Raw genomic sequence first — 17,474 nt, 5'->3', positions numbered from 1 at the left:
CTCCTCCTGGAGCCCGGCGGTCCACCACCTCCTCCGGAGCCCCGCGTCCGCAGCGCACCGCCGTCAGCCGGACGCCTTTGAGAAGGTACCTTCTCACCGTCCCAGAGGTGCTCCTCCACCGGGACCTTCACCTCCACCTCCACCTCCGACCCCCCCCTGCAGAAGAGGAACCATGCGCTCCCGGGCTCCCGCCGCCCGGTAAGGACCTCCAGGAGCTCCGCCGGCGATTTTATTTAAAGAAACACAAAAATAATAGATGTTAGAAACAATCAAATCTATGTCGCTGTTGATCCGAGCTTTGAATAATCCCTTTTTTTATAATCTACATTTACTTTTATTGTTTTTAATTCCTTCCTCTGACTTAAGAAACCCTGTTGTATGTATTTATTATTTTCTATTTCATCCCTCGCGAAACTAATCAGTCTTGGTTAGATGCATTTCTTAAAATCTATATAAATGTAATATATTATACACTCTCGGGATGCAGGGAAACCGAAAACACGAGAGCATTTCTTGTCACTTCGTCTCATGACCACACACACCCTCATCCCAGTGTGTGTGTGTGCGTGCAGTGATTTATCCTCTAAATATGTGAAAATCGTAAAACATCCCAATGGAGACTGGAGCGAAATGTCATTGACCGTCTCCCTCTCGCGGTGCATGTTTGGGGTTCGGCGACGTGCGTGGAGGCGGGCGGAGGTCGGGGTGCAGTGGGTCACCTTCCTTTTGTGCAGGTCGGCCGCCGTCCTTCCGCTCCTGCTTCCTCTGATCTTCTCGCCGGTCTCCTCGTCGTCGTCGTCGTCGTCGTCGTCGTCGTCTTCCTCCTGGCGACCCCGGTGGATCCTGCAGCACATCCCGGTGGTGCTCCCGCAGCAGACGCAGGACGGGCCGGCGCCCAACTTCACGTCTCCGGCCCGGCTGGAGGTCGCGTCCGCCTGCGACCCCGAGTGCCACAGGAGCGCCCCTCGCCGCAGCTACTGGGACCTGCGGCGGTTCCTGGCCTACGAGACGCTGCACGCCAACGGCCACCTGACGGAGACGGCGGTGGGGATCTACGGCTACAACACCAACCCGACGTACATGAAGCAGGCGGAGGGGTCGCGCCTGCGGCGGAAGCGGCAGATCTTCGGCCACGACGGGCGGTTCAGCATCGCCGGGCGGGGCTACCTGCTCAAGTACCCGTTCTCGGTGGCGGTCAAGCTGTCCACGGGCTGCTCGGGCACCCTGGTGGGCGACCGCCACGTCCTCACGGCGGCCCACTGCGTCCACGACGGGAAGAACTACGTGAAGGGCGCCCAGAAGCTGCGGGTGGGCTTCTTAAAGCCCACACACCAACAGACGGGCTCCTCCGCCCGTCCCCTCCTCTCCAACGCCACCGGCGCCGACAAGATGAAGTTCCAGTGGATCCGCGCCAAGCGCACCCACGTGCCCAAAGGCTGGATTAAGGGGAACGCCAACGACATCGGGATGGACTACGACTACGCCCTGCTGGAGCTGAAGAAGCCCCACAAACGGCGCCACATGAAGCTGGGCGTCAGCCCCGCCGCCCAGAGGCTGCCGGGCCGGCGGGTCCACTTCTCGGGGTTCGACAACGACCGCCCGGGCCAGCTGGTGTACCGCTTCTGCCGGGCCGGCGAGGAGACCTCGGACCTGCTGTACCAGCACTGCGACGCCCAGCCCGGCGCCAGCGGCTCAGGGGTCTACGCCCGCATGTGGGACGGGCGGCGCCGGCGCTGGGAGCGGAAGGTGATCGGCGTGTTTTCCGGCCACCAGTGGGTGGAGCGGCAGGGGGCGTCCCAGGAGTTCAACGTGGCGGTGAGGATCACTCCGCTCAAGTACGCCCAGATCTGCTACTGGATAAAGGGGAACTTCGTGGACTGCAGGGAGGGCTGAGGGGGGGGGCGGCGCCGAGAACTGGGGAACCCGGGACGTCCTCTGTAAATACTCTCATCCGGTCCACAGAACACCGAACCCGGCCGCTGTGGAAACGGCGACATATTTAGCGCTCGAGAGGCTCCATATTTACACATTCCTTAAATACTAGTTAGTCGCATCAAGAGGGGAGGAAGAACTGGCTTCAGGGGGTCTGAGGGTTTTTCGCCGACGTCTTATCCCGATGACGAGGTTTTCGGAAAGCCTCCGACGTCCGCGAGGTGAGGAGACGCCGAACGGGTCCAAAGCAAAGCGCGGAGAAGGCCTTCGTTTCTTCTTGCATTTCTTCATGTTCTATTCTAAAATTGAGCTTATACTAAAGAACGCACCGTCTCAGACTCTGGAGGAACTTAAAACCCAAGTGGATGAATGTATTTGTCAGCTACCAAAAGAACCACGTTTGTGACTTTGGAGAGAAAAAAAAAACATCTGGAGGAGCTGGAATGTTTTGCTTTTTGCATCCGTAGATGATCGCGCGTGGCGGATGATATCTGCGCTACAAGTAGATAAAAAGGTACCGGCACGTGTTAGCTAGATTACATCGAGACCGTTCACGACATTTGCATGAGCCGCAGGTCTCAGGCCTCCTCTTCCGGCACGTTCTCACAAAGCCCCCCCCCCCAAAAAAGCTGCACAGAATGATCTTCAAGCTGCCATTGATGCTACACTTTGAATGTTGCGCCCTCTAGTGGCCACAAAGAGGCACTGCAGGGGTCGAGCCACTTTATCTTAAGCACTTTTGTTTCCCCTTCTCTTCCCGTTTCCCTTTTCGCTTTTACCTCTTTTTAACTTTGGTGAAATTGCATTTGTTTCAGAAACTCCTGAATTTTAATGAAATATATGCTTTAAAATAAGAAACCGGGTCACATGTTTCTTCTGTGCACGCGAGTCATGGCGTGGCCTCCACTTTTGACAGGTTTTAATTCAGATGTCCAAAAAGCATGATCAGAAATGGGCGTGGGTTGAGGGGGAACTGTTTCTAAAAGGAAAAAAAAAATTAAATGAAACAATCCGACCGATTCCTGTGACTTCACCATCCTGGCACGAGAGAGGAGCCCCAAAAGACGCCCCTTCCACCCGCGCAGGCCGGAAGAAGACTGAAGTCGGACTTTCCCAGCCGACGCCGGCGGGAGGGCTTGTCGCCTCCAATGCCAGGTTTGTTGGTTTTAACCCCCCCCACGCGCACACACACACACACAAGCAGCACCTCAACCAAACAGCTTCCAGCGTCCCTTTGCATGGATTTGTGTCCGCGGAGGGTCAACTGGGTCAGGATAATAATCTGGGGTTCCATGCGAGAGGGCAGATTACGAACGAGCGGAGGGAAGGAAACCCTGTGAGGTTGGGGGTTTGCGGCCAGAAAAAGAAAAAGCACCAACGTGGTAGGACACCATCCCTTGCGTCTGAAAGCACCTGAACTGCCGGCGAGTCGAAGACGGGCCTTCGCAGCCTCGTCACACACTCTTGGCCGTCAGACCCGTGCTAGGGTGTTAGGATGCCGTGCGAGTGTTACAACCCCTCCGATGAAAGCCTTCAAAATGCTAATAACGTGACAGGAGGTTGTGTGTGGGAGCACAGGAGAGGTCAGTTTTGTTTTTAAGTTGTTTTTTTTTTTAGAAAGGTGTCATGGTCAGAGGTTGGCAGGTGAGAAAAAAATTTAAATAAGGTCGAAGGCCCGACTTAATTACTGTAGAACCTGCGACGGCCTGCAGGGGCGGCACAGGGACGCCCTTCCACCTGAGTGAAAGTTGTTCAGCCCAAACTAGAAAACAATAATAATACACGTCTGGGTATTCGGAACGCCATCAGACAATCAGGCCAGGTGCTTTTTGGTTTTTGACTTCATTTCTGACATGTTGATCTTCTCATCACCGGCACATGGTGAGCACACAAAAAGCTTTTCTGTCTTAATGCTTAAAAATGACCCTTGGGAACGAACCAACTTGAGGGCTCGGGGGGGGGGGGGGCGAGTTCCGCTTCCTGTCTGACTGGTCAAGAGGCGGAGCCTGACTGGTGGCACGCTTTTTTTTTTTTTTTTTTTAATATATCTTTGGTGAAACTCACCTTCCTGGCATTCCCTGACTTCCCTGTCGCCTAGCAACACCAAAACACAACATGCTAATGTCGTCAGCGTGGTAATGCCCGGGCGTAACTTGAAAATAGTATACAAAATAAAAATATTCTTTTAAATAGGTATATATATATATATATATATATATGTATACATATATATAAACATTGCATTAGAAATAGCACGGTATCAAAACACGACTGTGAGTCCGATGGCTGCCCGTTCACCTCCGGGCCGCCGCGCTCCGAGTCCAACCCTCCTCGGGAGCCTCTACTGCGCCTTGAGCCCCAGGCCTCCCGGGGGCAGCGGGTAGGAGTACGCCTTGCCCAGCACGATGCGGTCCCGCAGCAGCTTGAAGAGGACGTAGTAGTTGCAGAAGAGGATGAGGCCCAGCGACAGCGTGTGGTTCCAGCGCTCCGAACGCAGCAGCGAGTACAGCTGGTACAGGACCACGCTGGACTCGATCCAGATCAGCAGGTTGAGGATCCGCAAGGGTTTGTGGAACAGGAACTGGAACGGGAGGAGAGCGAGGGGTCAGTCAGCGGTGAGCCGCCACACGCCCGTCGATCCCTGAATGAAACGCACTGGATGAACACCGGTACAGTGGAACCTTGGCGTACCGCTTTTCCGAAATCAGAGTTGTAGCTTTGGATTCTTTTGCTCTTTTGTGATCCGAGTTAGGAGCGAGCGGGATGAGCGATTGACAACGTTGGGCTGCCGCCGCCGCCGCCGCCGCCTGGATGTGGCGTTTAAAGACAGCGGGACGGGACGACCCACCGTGACAGCGCCCGGGGAAAATCATGGAAAAACAAGGGTCGTCTGCAAGAGGGCAGCGTTTGGTGCAGCAGACGTCCGGGACGTCAGTTGACGAGTCATTCAAAGGCGGTCAAATAGGGGACTATTTGATCATCAAAAAAAAAAAAAAAGAAGCAAATTCACTCTGTGAATAAATGAAATTTAGCCATAAAGTGTTGCAAAGTGTGAACGTTACTTTTAGCAGTTAAGTGTGTAGCCTGTAAGTGAAGTGAGAAGAGCAACAAATGAAAAACCTCCTCGATTACCATCCTCATCCAATCTTAAAGTTAAATGCACTCAATAAAGACAGATTTGCTTTACGTTCTCTTTTGTTATGCATTATTATTATTATTACTATTATCATTATTATTGTGCTATTATTACTTAATAATAAAGTCAATTTCTGTATCTTAAAAAGATGTGAAAAGGGGGGGCGCTGGAGCAGATGATTATAATTAATTAGTTAATAATAATTTTAATTGTGAAATTGAATTAAACTCACAAATTAAATTAAAACTTAAAATTTAATTTTTAACTAAATTAAACTTACAAGTCAAGGTATTCCTGTATACCTGAAACGGTATACTGTCATTAGGTGCGGTACATGAATAATGTGTCTGGAGTTCTGCCTTTCACACACACTTGGAGGGTTAAAATACGGCGAAAAGTCAATGCACCTGAAACGGGTTCCCTCATCCCTGGTCCATTTGGTTCCGGACCGCAAAGAAAATCTTTCTTCGTCCAAATTATAGTGTTTTCATTAGACCTTGCAGATCTTGTTTTGAAAAACTGTTTGCGCCGCACTTAACTCTGTCATGCCATTTCACACATCAGCTGCCACAAGCTAGCTCTTGGGGGGGGAAAAAAAGAGCCAGTAGCAAAAGTCGCTTTTTGAGGAGGAAACGAGCAGAAACATGGCAGACCGCCGGCAAAACAAAACTGCGGAATAGACCGGATACACGTAACACCATCTGGTAGCTATCCCGGACAATCCGCTTCCACAACCTCAATGCTCCGCTGTCTTTCTTATCCTCGTTGATCCCGAAGCGCACGCACCCTGCCTATTTTTGTTTATTTTATTCTTGTCATTGCTATCGTCACTATTCATATTCTGGTTGCATTGTATTTTTCACCCTTACTGTTCCTTTATGTTGTCCATTCTTATCCCTGATGTTGCTGCTCCCCCCCGCTGTCTATTTATTCATGGATGTGTTGCTATCTTCGGTCTCTCTATTTATATTTATGCTCAGATTTATTTTTTTGATATTACAACTGTTACGCTTCTGTGACAAAGGGGTTTCCCCTCTGGGGGATCAATAAAGTTTCCTATCTTATCGAGTGTCACGGTCTCCCGTCACCCCCAAATGGGATTGTCTAGTCGCGGTGAAACAAGCGCAGGGCTCCCGCTGACTCCACATTACCATGAATAAATATTATATTGCAACCCGGCATTTAGATTCCCGGCTCCTCCTAGTTTGTCAAAGCCTTGTTGAGCAACACACTGGCCATAAAAGCCAAATATAATAATACGCATTATAAACGTATGATGAATTAAATATGCATATTAGACATACCGCAGATTCAAATGCAAATTCCTCTGTCCACGCAGCCTGGAATGCACGGTAATCATCTTTTTTCTTTTTCGGATAAACTATCTGATCACATTGATTTCTTCACCTTATCAATGACCCGGAAACACTCGGAAGCCATTGGTTCCCGACCGACGGGTGACCCCTGAAATTTAGCATCAAAACTAATTTCTGTTTACTTTAAAACGACAACCTATTATGAAAGAAATATGACAAGTATTTTAAAATCAGTTTCAAACCGTTTTTTTTTTTTTTTTGACTCAAAATTGTCTGGGAGCCATACGCCGCCACCGGAAGAGCCATGGGTTCCCGACCGCTGCCCAAACTGCTCCCCTGGCGCCGGTGGACGGCAGCCTACTGCTCATGGTTCATCCATGATAAGAACAAATTTCCTAATGGGGATTAATAAAGTAGTAGGTATTAAATTATTGTAATTGACAAATATAAAATCAAACACTGTGAATGGACGCTTTTATAGTTTGAAGCCCTGAGTCTCTCACATTCTCATAAAATTGGACCCTGGCAGAAAAAAGGTTGCGGACCGCCGCACTCCTGCAGAGCAACACGGAGTGTTCCATGTAGGTGCGGTCGTGCGTTCTGGCTCGCGCCTCGTCTTCCCCCCCGGCGGATACTTACGTAAAACCTGGCGTGCGAAACGTCGGAGGGCAGGGCCACGTTGTAGGGTCCCACCGCCTTGTACAGGCAGCGGCTGTGTCGTACCAGCACCCCCTGAGGCCAAATGGTACCTTCCGACCACCTGCGGGGCGAGGCGATCGTCAGGGAAGGCGGGGTTGAAGGTGGCGGCGAGGCCGGGGGGTGTTTTACTCACACGTGCTGAGGTGCGTTGCTGTACGAGCCGTGTTCCAGCTTCTGCCAGCGGCCCAGGTGGGCCGCCGAGCGGTGCAGCAGGTCGCAGTAGCTCGGCGGCAGCAGCTGACTCATCAGCATCACGAAGGCGTTGATCCAAACCATGATCAGGTGCTCACATGACCAGCGCATGTCGTAGTACTGGGTGCTCTGCGGAGAGCTGGAGTTAATGGCCTGGAGAACGGCGGATGACAAACACACACACACACACACACACACACGTGCGCGCACACCTTGACGAAGCAGAGGGGCAGGAAGGCGACGTAGTAAGCGCTGAACAGCGAGTTGAACAGCACTTCCTTGATCCGCCGGTTGAAGTCGCTCTTGAGCTCCTCCACCTCGTTGCGGATCAGCTCCGGCGTGTGTGTGTGCGTGTGCGGCGGGCAGGTGTGCGACGGCAGGTGCGGCGGGCTGGAGAACTGCTCCCGGATGTTTTCCCGCAGCAGGAAGAGGAAGTCCCGCGGCCGGAAGAAGGGCGCTTCCGCCAGGTCCGTCTGCTGGTGCTCGGACGGGAAGTCGCAGTCGGCCGGCGCCGCCTGGCCCTTCGGCCCCTCCTGGTGGAAACAGCACAGCGGGACGTACACGCCGAACCTGCGAGGGAAACAAGTCGGTTTCACCTCGGATCCATCACAGGGACGCCCGTGGAAACGTATAAACATTCACCAGCTCATTTCACCCACTCATAAACCCTCTTCCCGACCGCATCCAGATATCCATCACTCATGCAGAGACAAATACCATCCAGAAAGTTTCATTATTATCATCATTATTGCAATTATTATTATAATACACCGTCATTTCTGGACTGTAAGTTGCTACTTCTTCCACACGCTTTGAACACTGCGGCTTTAACAACGATGCGGCTTATTTATGGATTTTTTTGGGGCTAATGAGCTTCACGCCGTCAAAACATTTAGCCTCGACACATCGGAGCCATGAAATGACTGTGAAATTCCGAGGCGACACCAAAAGAAGACGACGTTAACGGTTTTAGTGTGCGGGAGGAAGACTAAGATAGCGATCAGCTGGAGTAGGACAAAGCAGGGATAGAAAATGGATGGATGGGCTTTTCCTTGTGCTGTTTATTATTAATCTTTTTCATCAGCTGCGTTACAGCCACTATTCGGGGGAAAAGCATTTTCTATCCGTGGATGTTACCAGTATGTATTTAGTTAAAATGTTTCTATAAATATCTCATGTTACAACGTGGAAACCCACGGTTTATAGATTTATATGTACATATATATTTAGTTACTTTTAGCCGGTGCGGCTCGTATTCAGGTACGTCCAGAAATGACGGTAGGTGTTTCATTGTGGCTCCCCTCAAGGGAGAAGCCAAAGGAAGTCTTATCATAATTATTAATATTATTGTCTGTTTTTCCAGCCATCTACGATATGGTGCCTTCAAATAGCAATGCATTATTATTAGCGTATTTTGCGGATCATAAGACGCACCCCATAATAAGGCGAATGAAAAAAAACATACGGCATATAAAGTGAAACAACAGTCAGCTTAGTGGAACTTAATTCGTCTTGCTTTGTTTCCTCGGAAACGGTTTTCTTTCGCTTGTCTTCCTCCGCTTCCGTACCATTGATTCATTAACGTTGAATTCTTTCGCTCTTTTCTCATAATCTACTGCGAGACTGCTGGAATGGAGTTTGAATTCCGCTTTGTAAGCATGTCTCTTAACAGGTGCCATTTTTGGGGTTTGTGGCTGCCAGTGATAGCGGACACCCGAAGTTAGTGTGAGGTTGGAACAACGTTATTGGTTACCTCATGTTGTCTGACGTTGCAACCCATATTCAACCAAGGACCGACTTGAATACAACGGTCTTATAATCAAGCGTAGCGGCTTGTCGCTTGACAAAGTCACATATATTGACATGTTTGAGCGCAGCGTGCCACATAGAGCTGCTTGGAGGTCAGTAAGCACAACAAGAATTCATCCATAAGGCGCACCGGGTTATGAGGCACAAGGCCGATTTGAGAAAATTGATGGGTTTTTAGTGCGAAAAATACATTATTATTATGATTAGATAGACTTTCACCCTCTCGTTTGCGCGTCATATGTAGCGACTCTTAGCCAATGTAGCCACTGGCCCGTGTCTCCCCAAGCCTGCCTTAGAATATCGGGACTATGACAGGAAAAGGTGAGAGTGGGTTGACATGATGCAGAGAAGAAAGGTGATAGACTGTGTGTCCAGGAGACCAGGTGGAAAGGTAGTAAGGCGAGAAGCTTAGGAGCAGGATTTAAGTTCTACTATCATGGTAGTGACAAGAAGAGAAATGGAGTAGGAGTTATCTTGAAGGAGGAGTTTGTTAGGAACATCCTCGAGGTGAAAAGAATGTCAGATAGACTTATGAGTCTGAAACTGGAAGTTGAAGGTGTGATGCTCAATGTTGTTAGTGGCTTTGCCCCGCAGGTGGGATGTGGATCTGAAGAGGAGAAGTTCTGGAATGAGTTAGATGAAGTGATGCAGAATATTCCCAGAAATGAGAGAGTAGTAATTGGTGCAGATTTCAATGAACATGTTGGTGAAGGCAATAGAGGGGATGAAGAAGTGATGGGCAGATTTGGTATCCAGGATAGGAGTGCAGAGGGACAGATGGTGGTAGATTTTGCAAACAGTATGTGATAGAAGACTATCAGCCAGAATGAAAGGAAAGGTGTACAAGACAGTGGTGAGACCAGCGATGATGTATGGACTAGAAACTGTTACAATGACCAAAAGACAGGAGGAAGAGGTTGCAGAGATGAAGATGTTGAGGTTCTCTTTGGGAGTGACCAGGATGGAAAGGATCAGGAATGAGTCTCAGAGGAACAACACATGTTAGATGTTTTGGAGAGAAGGTCAGAGAAGCCAGACTGAGATGGTTCGGTCACGTACAGAGGAGGGATAGTGAATATATTGGTAGACGGATGCTGGAATTGGAGCTGCCAGGCAGGAGGTCTAGAGAAAGACCAAAGAGAAGATTTATGGACGTAGTGAGAGAGGATATGAAGGTAGTTGGTGTGAGAGAGGAGGAAACAGAGAATAGGGTTGGATGGAGAAAGTTGATTCGCTGTGGCGACACCTGAAGGGAAAAGCTGAAAGAAAAAGATATAGCGACTCTTAGCCACTTGTCATCCAACCATTTGCTCCTCCATTCACGGCTCTCATAGGAATCCAACCATTCATCCTCTCATTGATGCCATTGAACCGTTCCCTTATCACGTCGAGACATGCAACGCTCACCCTCTCACTGGCACGTTATTCCGAGGCCTGCAGCCATTCACCCTCTCATTCACGTGTCAAACATCCATGCGAGGGCCGGGGACTCACGGGTATCCCAGGAAGAGGAGGTTGAGCACCGAGTGGTTCTTGCAGAGGTTGACCAGCGTCCAGCAGAGAACCCACCCGCACATGGTGAGCAGGCTGAGCCTCGCCGCGATCAGCACCACGTAGCGGACCAGCGAACCCCCGCTACTCTGGGACACCTGGACAGAGGGGGACAGGCTGGGATGCAGGCGCCAGTGTAGCTAAAAATACAGCGCGTGTGTGTGTGTGTGTTTACCTCTGAAACGATGGTCCACACCAACCTCCTCGCCAGCATAACGGTGATGAAGACGGCCAGGTGGTAGTCCATCAGGTGAAAGTTCTGCAGCGCACGGGCCGGAGCGGAGACCAAAGGTCAGCTTGTGTATTTATTTACGGTGTGTGTCTGTGGGTGTGTTTGCTGCTCCGTTGAATTTCTTCACATTAACCTCTGCGTTAAAGATGGACGCTGCAGAGCTACAATCCTTCCCTGTGGAAGACGGAACCCGACAAAGCTCCAAGTGGTGGATTCTCACGAATGCGCGTGTGTGTGTGTGTGTGTACGCACACACCCCTTTCACAGTCCCTTTATTTATTTTCAGAAAAACGGTGAGGAGCCCTCAGGCGTGGACTTTGCGCAGCTCCTTCTCCACGCCCACCGCCCTCGCACGTTCAAACCGGGTGCCCCACGGCAAACAAAACTTTGGCCATCACACACTGATCCCAAACGTAAGGGGACCAGCGCGCTCCCACACACACACAAGGACCGGACTGTACCTTTTCACTCTATGCATTTTGACACACCTGATAAGACGAAGAAGAGTATGTCCACTGCTCGTTAGTGTGTGTGTGTGTGTGTGTGTGTGTGCTCACCAGCGAGGTAGAGGCGGGAGGGTGGCTGTATGGGTACCACCACACCGTCTTGTAGATGTTGATGTACTGGACAAACAAGGCCACCAGCAGGTAGAGGAAGAGGAGGAGCTCGAAGAGCAGGCCGCTGTCCAGAGGCAGCTCGGGGATCCTGGAGTGACGCACCGGCTCGGGTGTGATGAGCGCAGAGAGGGGCGGCGCCGACAGGCCCACCGAGTTGCTGCTTCTGCGAGATCCCCACACACACAGACACACATGCTAGAACACTCTATTAAATATGCACATCTGGCACGTGTGCATATTTGCAAGTTTGCGGTTCGGCTTTTGCGCCATCACTACTCCGGATTTTTTTTGTCAGTGTTTTGTTTTTTGTTTTTTTTTTGCAGTACTTGATTTTTTTTTTCCATGATGAACAAGTCATATTCTAGCCTATGAAGAAAAAAAAAAAAACGGTAAAAAAAATGGTGAAATTAAACTAATGTTGATTGGTTCATGGAGAGAAGCAGTTGATCTCCTTGTAGGTGGTCCCGAGCATACATGTCCTGGTCCACTTAGATGCCGTTCGTGTAAGCATGAATACTGTCCGCTTTGTGCTATTTAGTTTCTTTAATTTGTGGGAAGCGTAATAAAGTCGATGGTGGGTCGATAACAATTAGCGGGAGGTTTGCAAGAGGTTGAGTGAGGTTTGTTGTGGTTTAATATACAATTCAAAAAAAAAATAGAGGGAACACTTAAACAACACAATGTAACTCCAAGCCAATCACACTTGTGTGAAATCAAACTGTCCACTTTGGAAGCAACACTAAATCATTTGGACTTGTTCTAAAGACATTACATCAACGTTCGATCAGCCTGAAGTGTGTTTTTCCACTTCAGGCTGATTTGGAGTCACACTCAAAATCAAAGTGTGTTTTTCCACTTTGATTTTGAGTGTGACTCCAAATCCAGACCTCCGTGGGTTCATACATTTGATTTCCATTGATAATAGTTGTGTGATGTTATTGTCAGTGCATTCAACTATGTAAAGACCAAATGATCAAATACTATTTCATTGATTCAGATCGACGACGTGTTATTTTAGTGTTCCCTTTTTTTTGAGCAGTGTATATCTGTAAATACAATCAATATGATCACGTCTCTATTTGCAGAAATTCCCTTTTCGCTATATTCCCACTGCAAGCAGCAGGGTGACTTATTTCTATTGCAACACCTGAGATGATGATGATGATGATGATGATGATGCCACGACCGCCTCCACATTGAATGGTCCAGTGGCGTCCTACCTGTTCCTGAGACCTGCTCCATTGCAGAAGTTCCCTCCAACCAGAGTCTGCAGGGACGGAAGAGCGGTGCGGCTCAGCTGCTGTCTGGTGGGACCCCTGCGACCCCCTGGCATGGCTCCCAGTTACCGCGGGAACCACGGGCGCAGCCAACCACTCCTCAGCGAGAGACCGTGTACGCCGACGGCACTGCTGACGGGAGAGAGGAAATCACAAAAAAAAAAAAAAAAAAAAAAAAATCAGACCGGATATAGGAGGATCTCCATATTGGTTTTCCCCCCTTCTCTCTACGGATTCTACTTTTAGCTCGCTATCATATTCATTCGTTAAATAAAAACAAACCCCAAAAAAAAAACAAATCATGGCTGGTTGCTTTCATGGCTCCTCTGAGACGGGTCGGAATACCTTTATGGATCCCACGCTTCTATTAAAAAAAAAAAGCCCAGAAAAACCCATTTGAGTTCCAAATCGCAACACGCCGCCCCCATCCTCCACCCTCCACCCTCCACCCTCCGTGGGGTTTGTTCTCTCATTTCTCTCCGCTGTAAAGTGTCTGCTATGTCACAAAGGACGGCAGAGGCTCCGCCCCCCTCGATGACCGCCATGCACAAAAACATAAGATCCGGTCGAACCTCGGCTAACGAATTTCATTCGTTTTCCGACTTTCCGAATCGATGTTTCCCCAAGGAGATCGATGAAAGTCCAATTGATTCGTTCTCCAGCCTCCAAAACATACTACACTCTTTGGAAACCAATTTATGTGTTTATTGGTGGCAAAAAGGACAACACACAACCCGGTGAAGGATCCAAAATATGGACTAAAAGTTTTTGGGAAGAAAAAAAAAATCTACACACCAAGATACAGAAAATTTATTTTGGCATGTCATATCTATTAAGCATCTGAAGAAGAGCGGATTGTGGTTTGAAACGTCATGCCAAAATAGATTTTCTTTACTTTGGAGCCCTCGGGGTGTGCAGATTTTCTTTTTTCAAACCTTTGTTTATTTGTGGCAAAAACAGACAGGAATTAAAGATTAACTTAATTATCTCTGTTTTTCTAGTGTTTTCTCTTCCTGCCAGCAGTTGCACTCAACGTTTCCTTTTCCAAAACAGCAAAAATAAAGCCTTCTGGCATAATAAACCCTCGCCGATGCTATCTCCAGCACGCTGGCTCCCATTCATCCAAACAAACAACAACTTTGCTTCATTTACATCGTCGCTCTTTCTGCCAAATCGGCCGTCTTTAGCGCATCTTTGTTCTTTAGGATTTGTACAGATGGTCGATTGAGGCGTGTCATCGTGCCGGGCGAGATCTGTAACACCGCTCTCACATTTAACAGTTATTTCCGTCTTCAGATCGACTTTAATTCCTAACACCACTTTCACGTCATTTTTCGGGAGCCATAATGAGGTCAAGCTTACTAGAAAGAAAAAAGAAAAGTAGGACATAACAATGAACGATGTAAACAAACGCAGTGAGGCACGACTGCCGCTACGCTACGACGCGGAAAGCCCCAAAATTTGATCGGAAACTCTGTTTATAGGCCGGCTTGTTCGCGATTAGGGGCGTTCGGAAGCTGACGTTCTGCTTTACACAAAGTGGCTACTGCGGTCCGCTACTTTTTAGGCTGTCTTTTCCAACTCTCGTGCAAATCGAAGGGGCGCCGAGCGGAACTGTGTCGGTTCTCGGTCATCCGGGTCACGGGTCGAGCAGAAGAAGAACTCAAGAAGCCTCACGGACAAGAAGTGAAACACCTTCGGGGGAAGAAAATCGAGTCCGGCGTGCCATGAGGTAGAATTAACAGGAATCAAATCTCTCGCCGGCTTCAAAAGGACTTCCCTGCCAGCCGTGGATTGTAATTACCGTGTTATTACTAATTTATTACCATGACGGGGCTCGAAAGAGGGAAGAAGACCACCTGAGATGGCGGTCGGATCGAGACGCTCAGGTTTCTGCCACTGTGCACACACACACAGCATGATGTTGGTTCTGCTGCGGCTGATTCAAGCGAAATGTCAGTATTGACACAGCGAGCGGGCCGGCGCTGCACAGGGGTCGTCTCAGGTGCCTGACATGTTATGGTGACACGACCGGCTCTCGCCAAGTGTGATGTGATAATCGCCCGAGTGTGCGGACGACGTCCCGGTCACCGACGGGGGTCGTTCCCGCAAGGAAGAAACCCTTGTTGCTTTTTGTCGTCGAAGTTTATCAGAGCTTAGGAGGTGGGACTTCCTTCCGCCGCTTTCTTTCACAAATCAGAATCCAAACAAGAATCGGACGCTCGGCGCCTCTCGTTTATCGTTTAAGACGAGGAGAAATCCATAGTCTGTTTGTTTGTTTGTTTACTTTATCATCCCGGAGGTGACTCGCATCAACGGCTTTTAATCTTATCACGAGGCGGCAGCGGGATCGGATCAAAACACATCTGCCGTATTGGATAAATGCCTCCCCACTAACCGCCGGTTAATCATTCATTGCGGCGTTGAGCCCGCTGGGGGAAAATCGCTTTCGAAAACATCGGAGGGAAACTTCAAATAGACCATAACGTAGCTTATATACATTTCAAAGAATAAACATGTCTTCATGGCTACGTGCCGGCAGAACCCGAAACTCTCCATCTTTGCAATTGAGAAATGAATTCTGCCGTTCTCTTCATTAATCACAACTGATGATGCAGCCGGTTTGTATATCTTTTATGCCACTGCGTAAGTAACAAGTTATCACAGACTGGTTGTCAGCGCGCACATCTGGACTGCACCGCAGGTGAGGGATATACCGAGCGCCGCCGCTGAACCTGTAGATGCAAAGTGAGAAAACAGAAGGAACAGGAAAGTGGAAGGGGTTTGTGTTTTGTTGTGACATCTGGCGTGCAGCTAGGAAGTCCGTGTTTTTCCCGGCTTTGACAACAAACTGACTATCCACCTTGCAGCAACGGGTCTTTTGTCATGACAGTTAAAATGACAAAACATCGAATGCCAGGTTGCCATCTTCAAAAAGTAAAGGTATGAATCCAAGTAAAGCAGGAGCCTCCATGGGGGGGCTGCTGGAAATCAAAGATCATATGCGCGCAAAGATGACTCACCCCCCTCCACCCCCCCGTTCGACCCGAGGATCTCGCTCCCCCGTGGGCTCATTTCACGCCTAAAAAGCGGGCGTCGGTGAAGGTCCCGCACGAATCACGCACGTCATTTAAAAGTGAATGTTTGAGTCATTTTGAGAAGCATGGGGAGGAGGAGGAGGAGGAGGAGGGGGCATCCTCCAACTCTGAAAGAGTCATAAGTGTCAAGAGGAAACACTGACAAGACGGGTTTTAACGTCACGCCGGTCTCCACGCAGCATCCTGCGTGGCGTTAAATCTCAACACTGGGGGAGAACAGGAAGGGGGGTGGACGAGAATTTGACATAAATGAATGAATTAAAGCAAGTTCTTCCCCTCTTTAGGCAGGTTAGCACCCGGTTGAACGTCCGAAACTGCGGATTCTAACGGACTCTTGGAACACGTCAACGCAACGCCGAAGTTGAAAGTAAGAAAAAAAAAGGGGAACTGTGAGAGACATGCAGCGGAGGAAGAAGAGGACTTTTTTTTTCCTTTTTAAATGCAAATTATGTGGAAGTGCAAGCGCTTGACTAAACGAAACAACAAGCGGCGGAGAAGTGCTAAGTCGAACCCGAGCGGAGCGTCGCCTTCCGCCCGCTGACTTGCTAAGACACGCACGGAGAGCCGGAGAGCCCCGCCGGATAACGCGGCGGTGGCATCCGTGTCCCTGTACGGACCCCTCCTCCTCCCTCGCCCGGCCGGGCTCCGGAAGAGCGTGGCGGACACCGGGACCGCCGGGGGAACGACCGAAAAGCGCTGTTTACTCACGGAACATACGGGGGAGCGGGCTGGCGGGGCGGCATCAGTCTGCTGCGCGGCTCACAGCCGGACGAGTCCGGACGGAACACGGCATTTCCCCCGCCTCCCAGCTTCGACGACCGCGGCCGGAACGCGGCAGCGACGCGCCCCGGCGGCGAGGCGGGGCGGAAAGGGATCTCCTTCCCGGCGGCGGGCGACCTGAGACGGCTTTAAAAGTTAGCCCCCGGGGTCTACGAGGGAGCAACAGTGCCAGTGAGCTGCACACACACCGACGTGGCAGGAGCGGACCGCCCCCTTTTATGACGACATCACGGCGCGACCTACAACGCTGGCGAAATAACCTACAGTATTTTTTTGTTTTTTTAAATTTGTTTTAGAACCGACGCAATATTTAATGTCAGCGTGCGCTTTAAATTAATATAAATTAAAAGATATAAACATATGCATTTCTGTGACGGAAGTGCTCTTTGTGACGTCATCAGAGCGCGACCGACCGAGTTGCCGAAATAACGTGCGGTCGTATTCGCGTTTCTTTTATTTGTTTTGTGACTGAATGAATAGTCACTTGAATGAATATTTTGAAAAAATATAAATTAAAAAACACCAGCATTTCTGTGACGGAATGTTTTTAAAAACATGCATTTAAAAATAGCCGCCGAACACGCAACGTGATCATTTTGTCAGTTAATACACTCCGACTGTCCCTCCCACTATTTTTAGCTCTTTATAAATCAAAGAAATGTGCGGCGGGAGTCCCGAAGGTGAGAGGGATCGGTTGCTAGGGCAACGGATTGCTCTCCAGTTTAAAAGCTTAAAATTTGGAAGTTAAAACTATGAAACAACTTTTATGGTGGTGTTATCAATCTAATAATCCCTTGTTTCTCATGAAGAGGCTTAAAAAAATCAGTGTTTTGTG

The 17,474-nt window shown here is 49.3% G+C and overlaps 2 protein-coding genes across 3 annotated transcripts; one reads left to right on the top strand and one right to left on the bottom strand.

The window, feature by feature from the left end:
* The first annotated feature begins 13 nt into the window (after nucleotides 1–13).
* On the top strand, nucleotides 14–2,939 carry LOC147235932 (serine protease 23-like). The gene is made up of 2 exons (XM_086144311.1): nucleotides 14–198; nucleotides 735–2,939. The coding sequence occupies exons 1-2, from the start codon at nucleotides 173–175 to the stop codon at nucleotides 1,891–1,893; spliced, it is 1,185 nt and encodes a 394-aa protein (XP_086000437.1). The 5' UTR covers nucleotides 14–172; the 3' UTR covers nucleotides 1,894–2,939.
* Nucleotides 2,940–4,115: 1,176 nt separating this feature from the next.
* tmem39a (transmembrane protein 39A) lies at nucleotides 4,116–16,833 on the bottom strand. Of its 2 annotated transcripts, none has more exons than XM_086144310.1 (9): nucleotides 16,577–16,833; nucleotides 12,705–12,890; nucleotides 11,425–11,647; nucleotides 10,811–10,894; nucleotides 10,579–10,733; nucleotides 7,488–7,845; nucleotides 7,217–7,404; nucleotides 7,024–7,144; nucleotides 4,116–4,513 (listed from the first exon to the last, which is right to left on the bottom strand). In XM_086144310.1, the coding sequence occupies exons 2-9, from the start codon at nucleotides 12,815–12,817 to the stop codon at nucleotides 4,274–4,276; spliced, it is 1,482 nt and encodes a 493-aa protein (XP_086000436.1). In that variant the 5' UTR covers nucleotides 12,818–12,890; nucleotides 16,577–16,833; the 3' UTR covers nucleotides 4,116–4,273. The 2 variants fall into 2 exon arrangements, with proteins under 2 accessions (XP_086000436.1, XP_086000435.1); XM_086144309.1 differs by having other exon boundaries at nucleotides 16,568–16,829.
* Nucleotides 16,834–17,474: the final 641 nt, after the last annotated feature.

This window comes from Fistularia commersonii, chromosome 3, assembly GCF_037954325.1.
Source record: "Fistularia commersonii isolate RoL2024-O1a breed Wild chromosome 3, RoL_Fcom_v1.0, whole genome shotgun sequence".
Lineage (NCBI taxonomy): Eukaryota > Metazoa > Chordata > Actinopteri > Syngnathiformes > Fistulariidae > Fistularia > Fistularia commersonii.
Note: the sequence above shows the minus strand (reverse complement) of the source record. Positions and strands in the feature narration are given on the sequence as shown.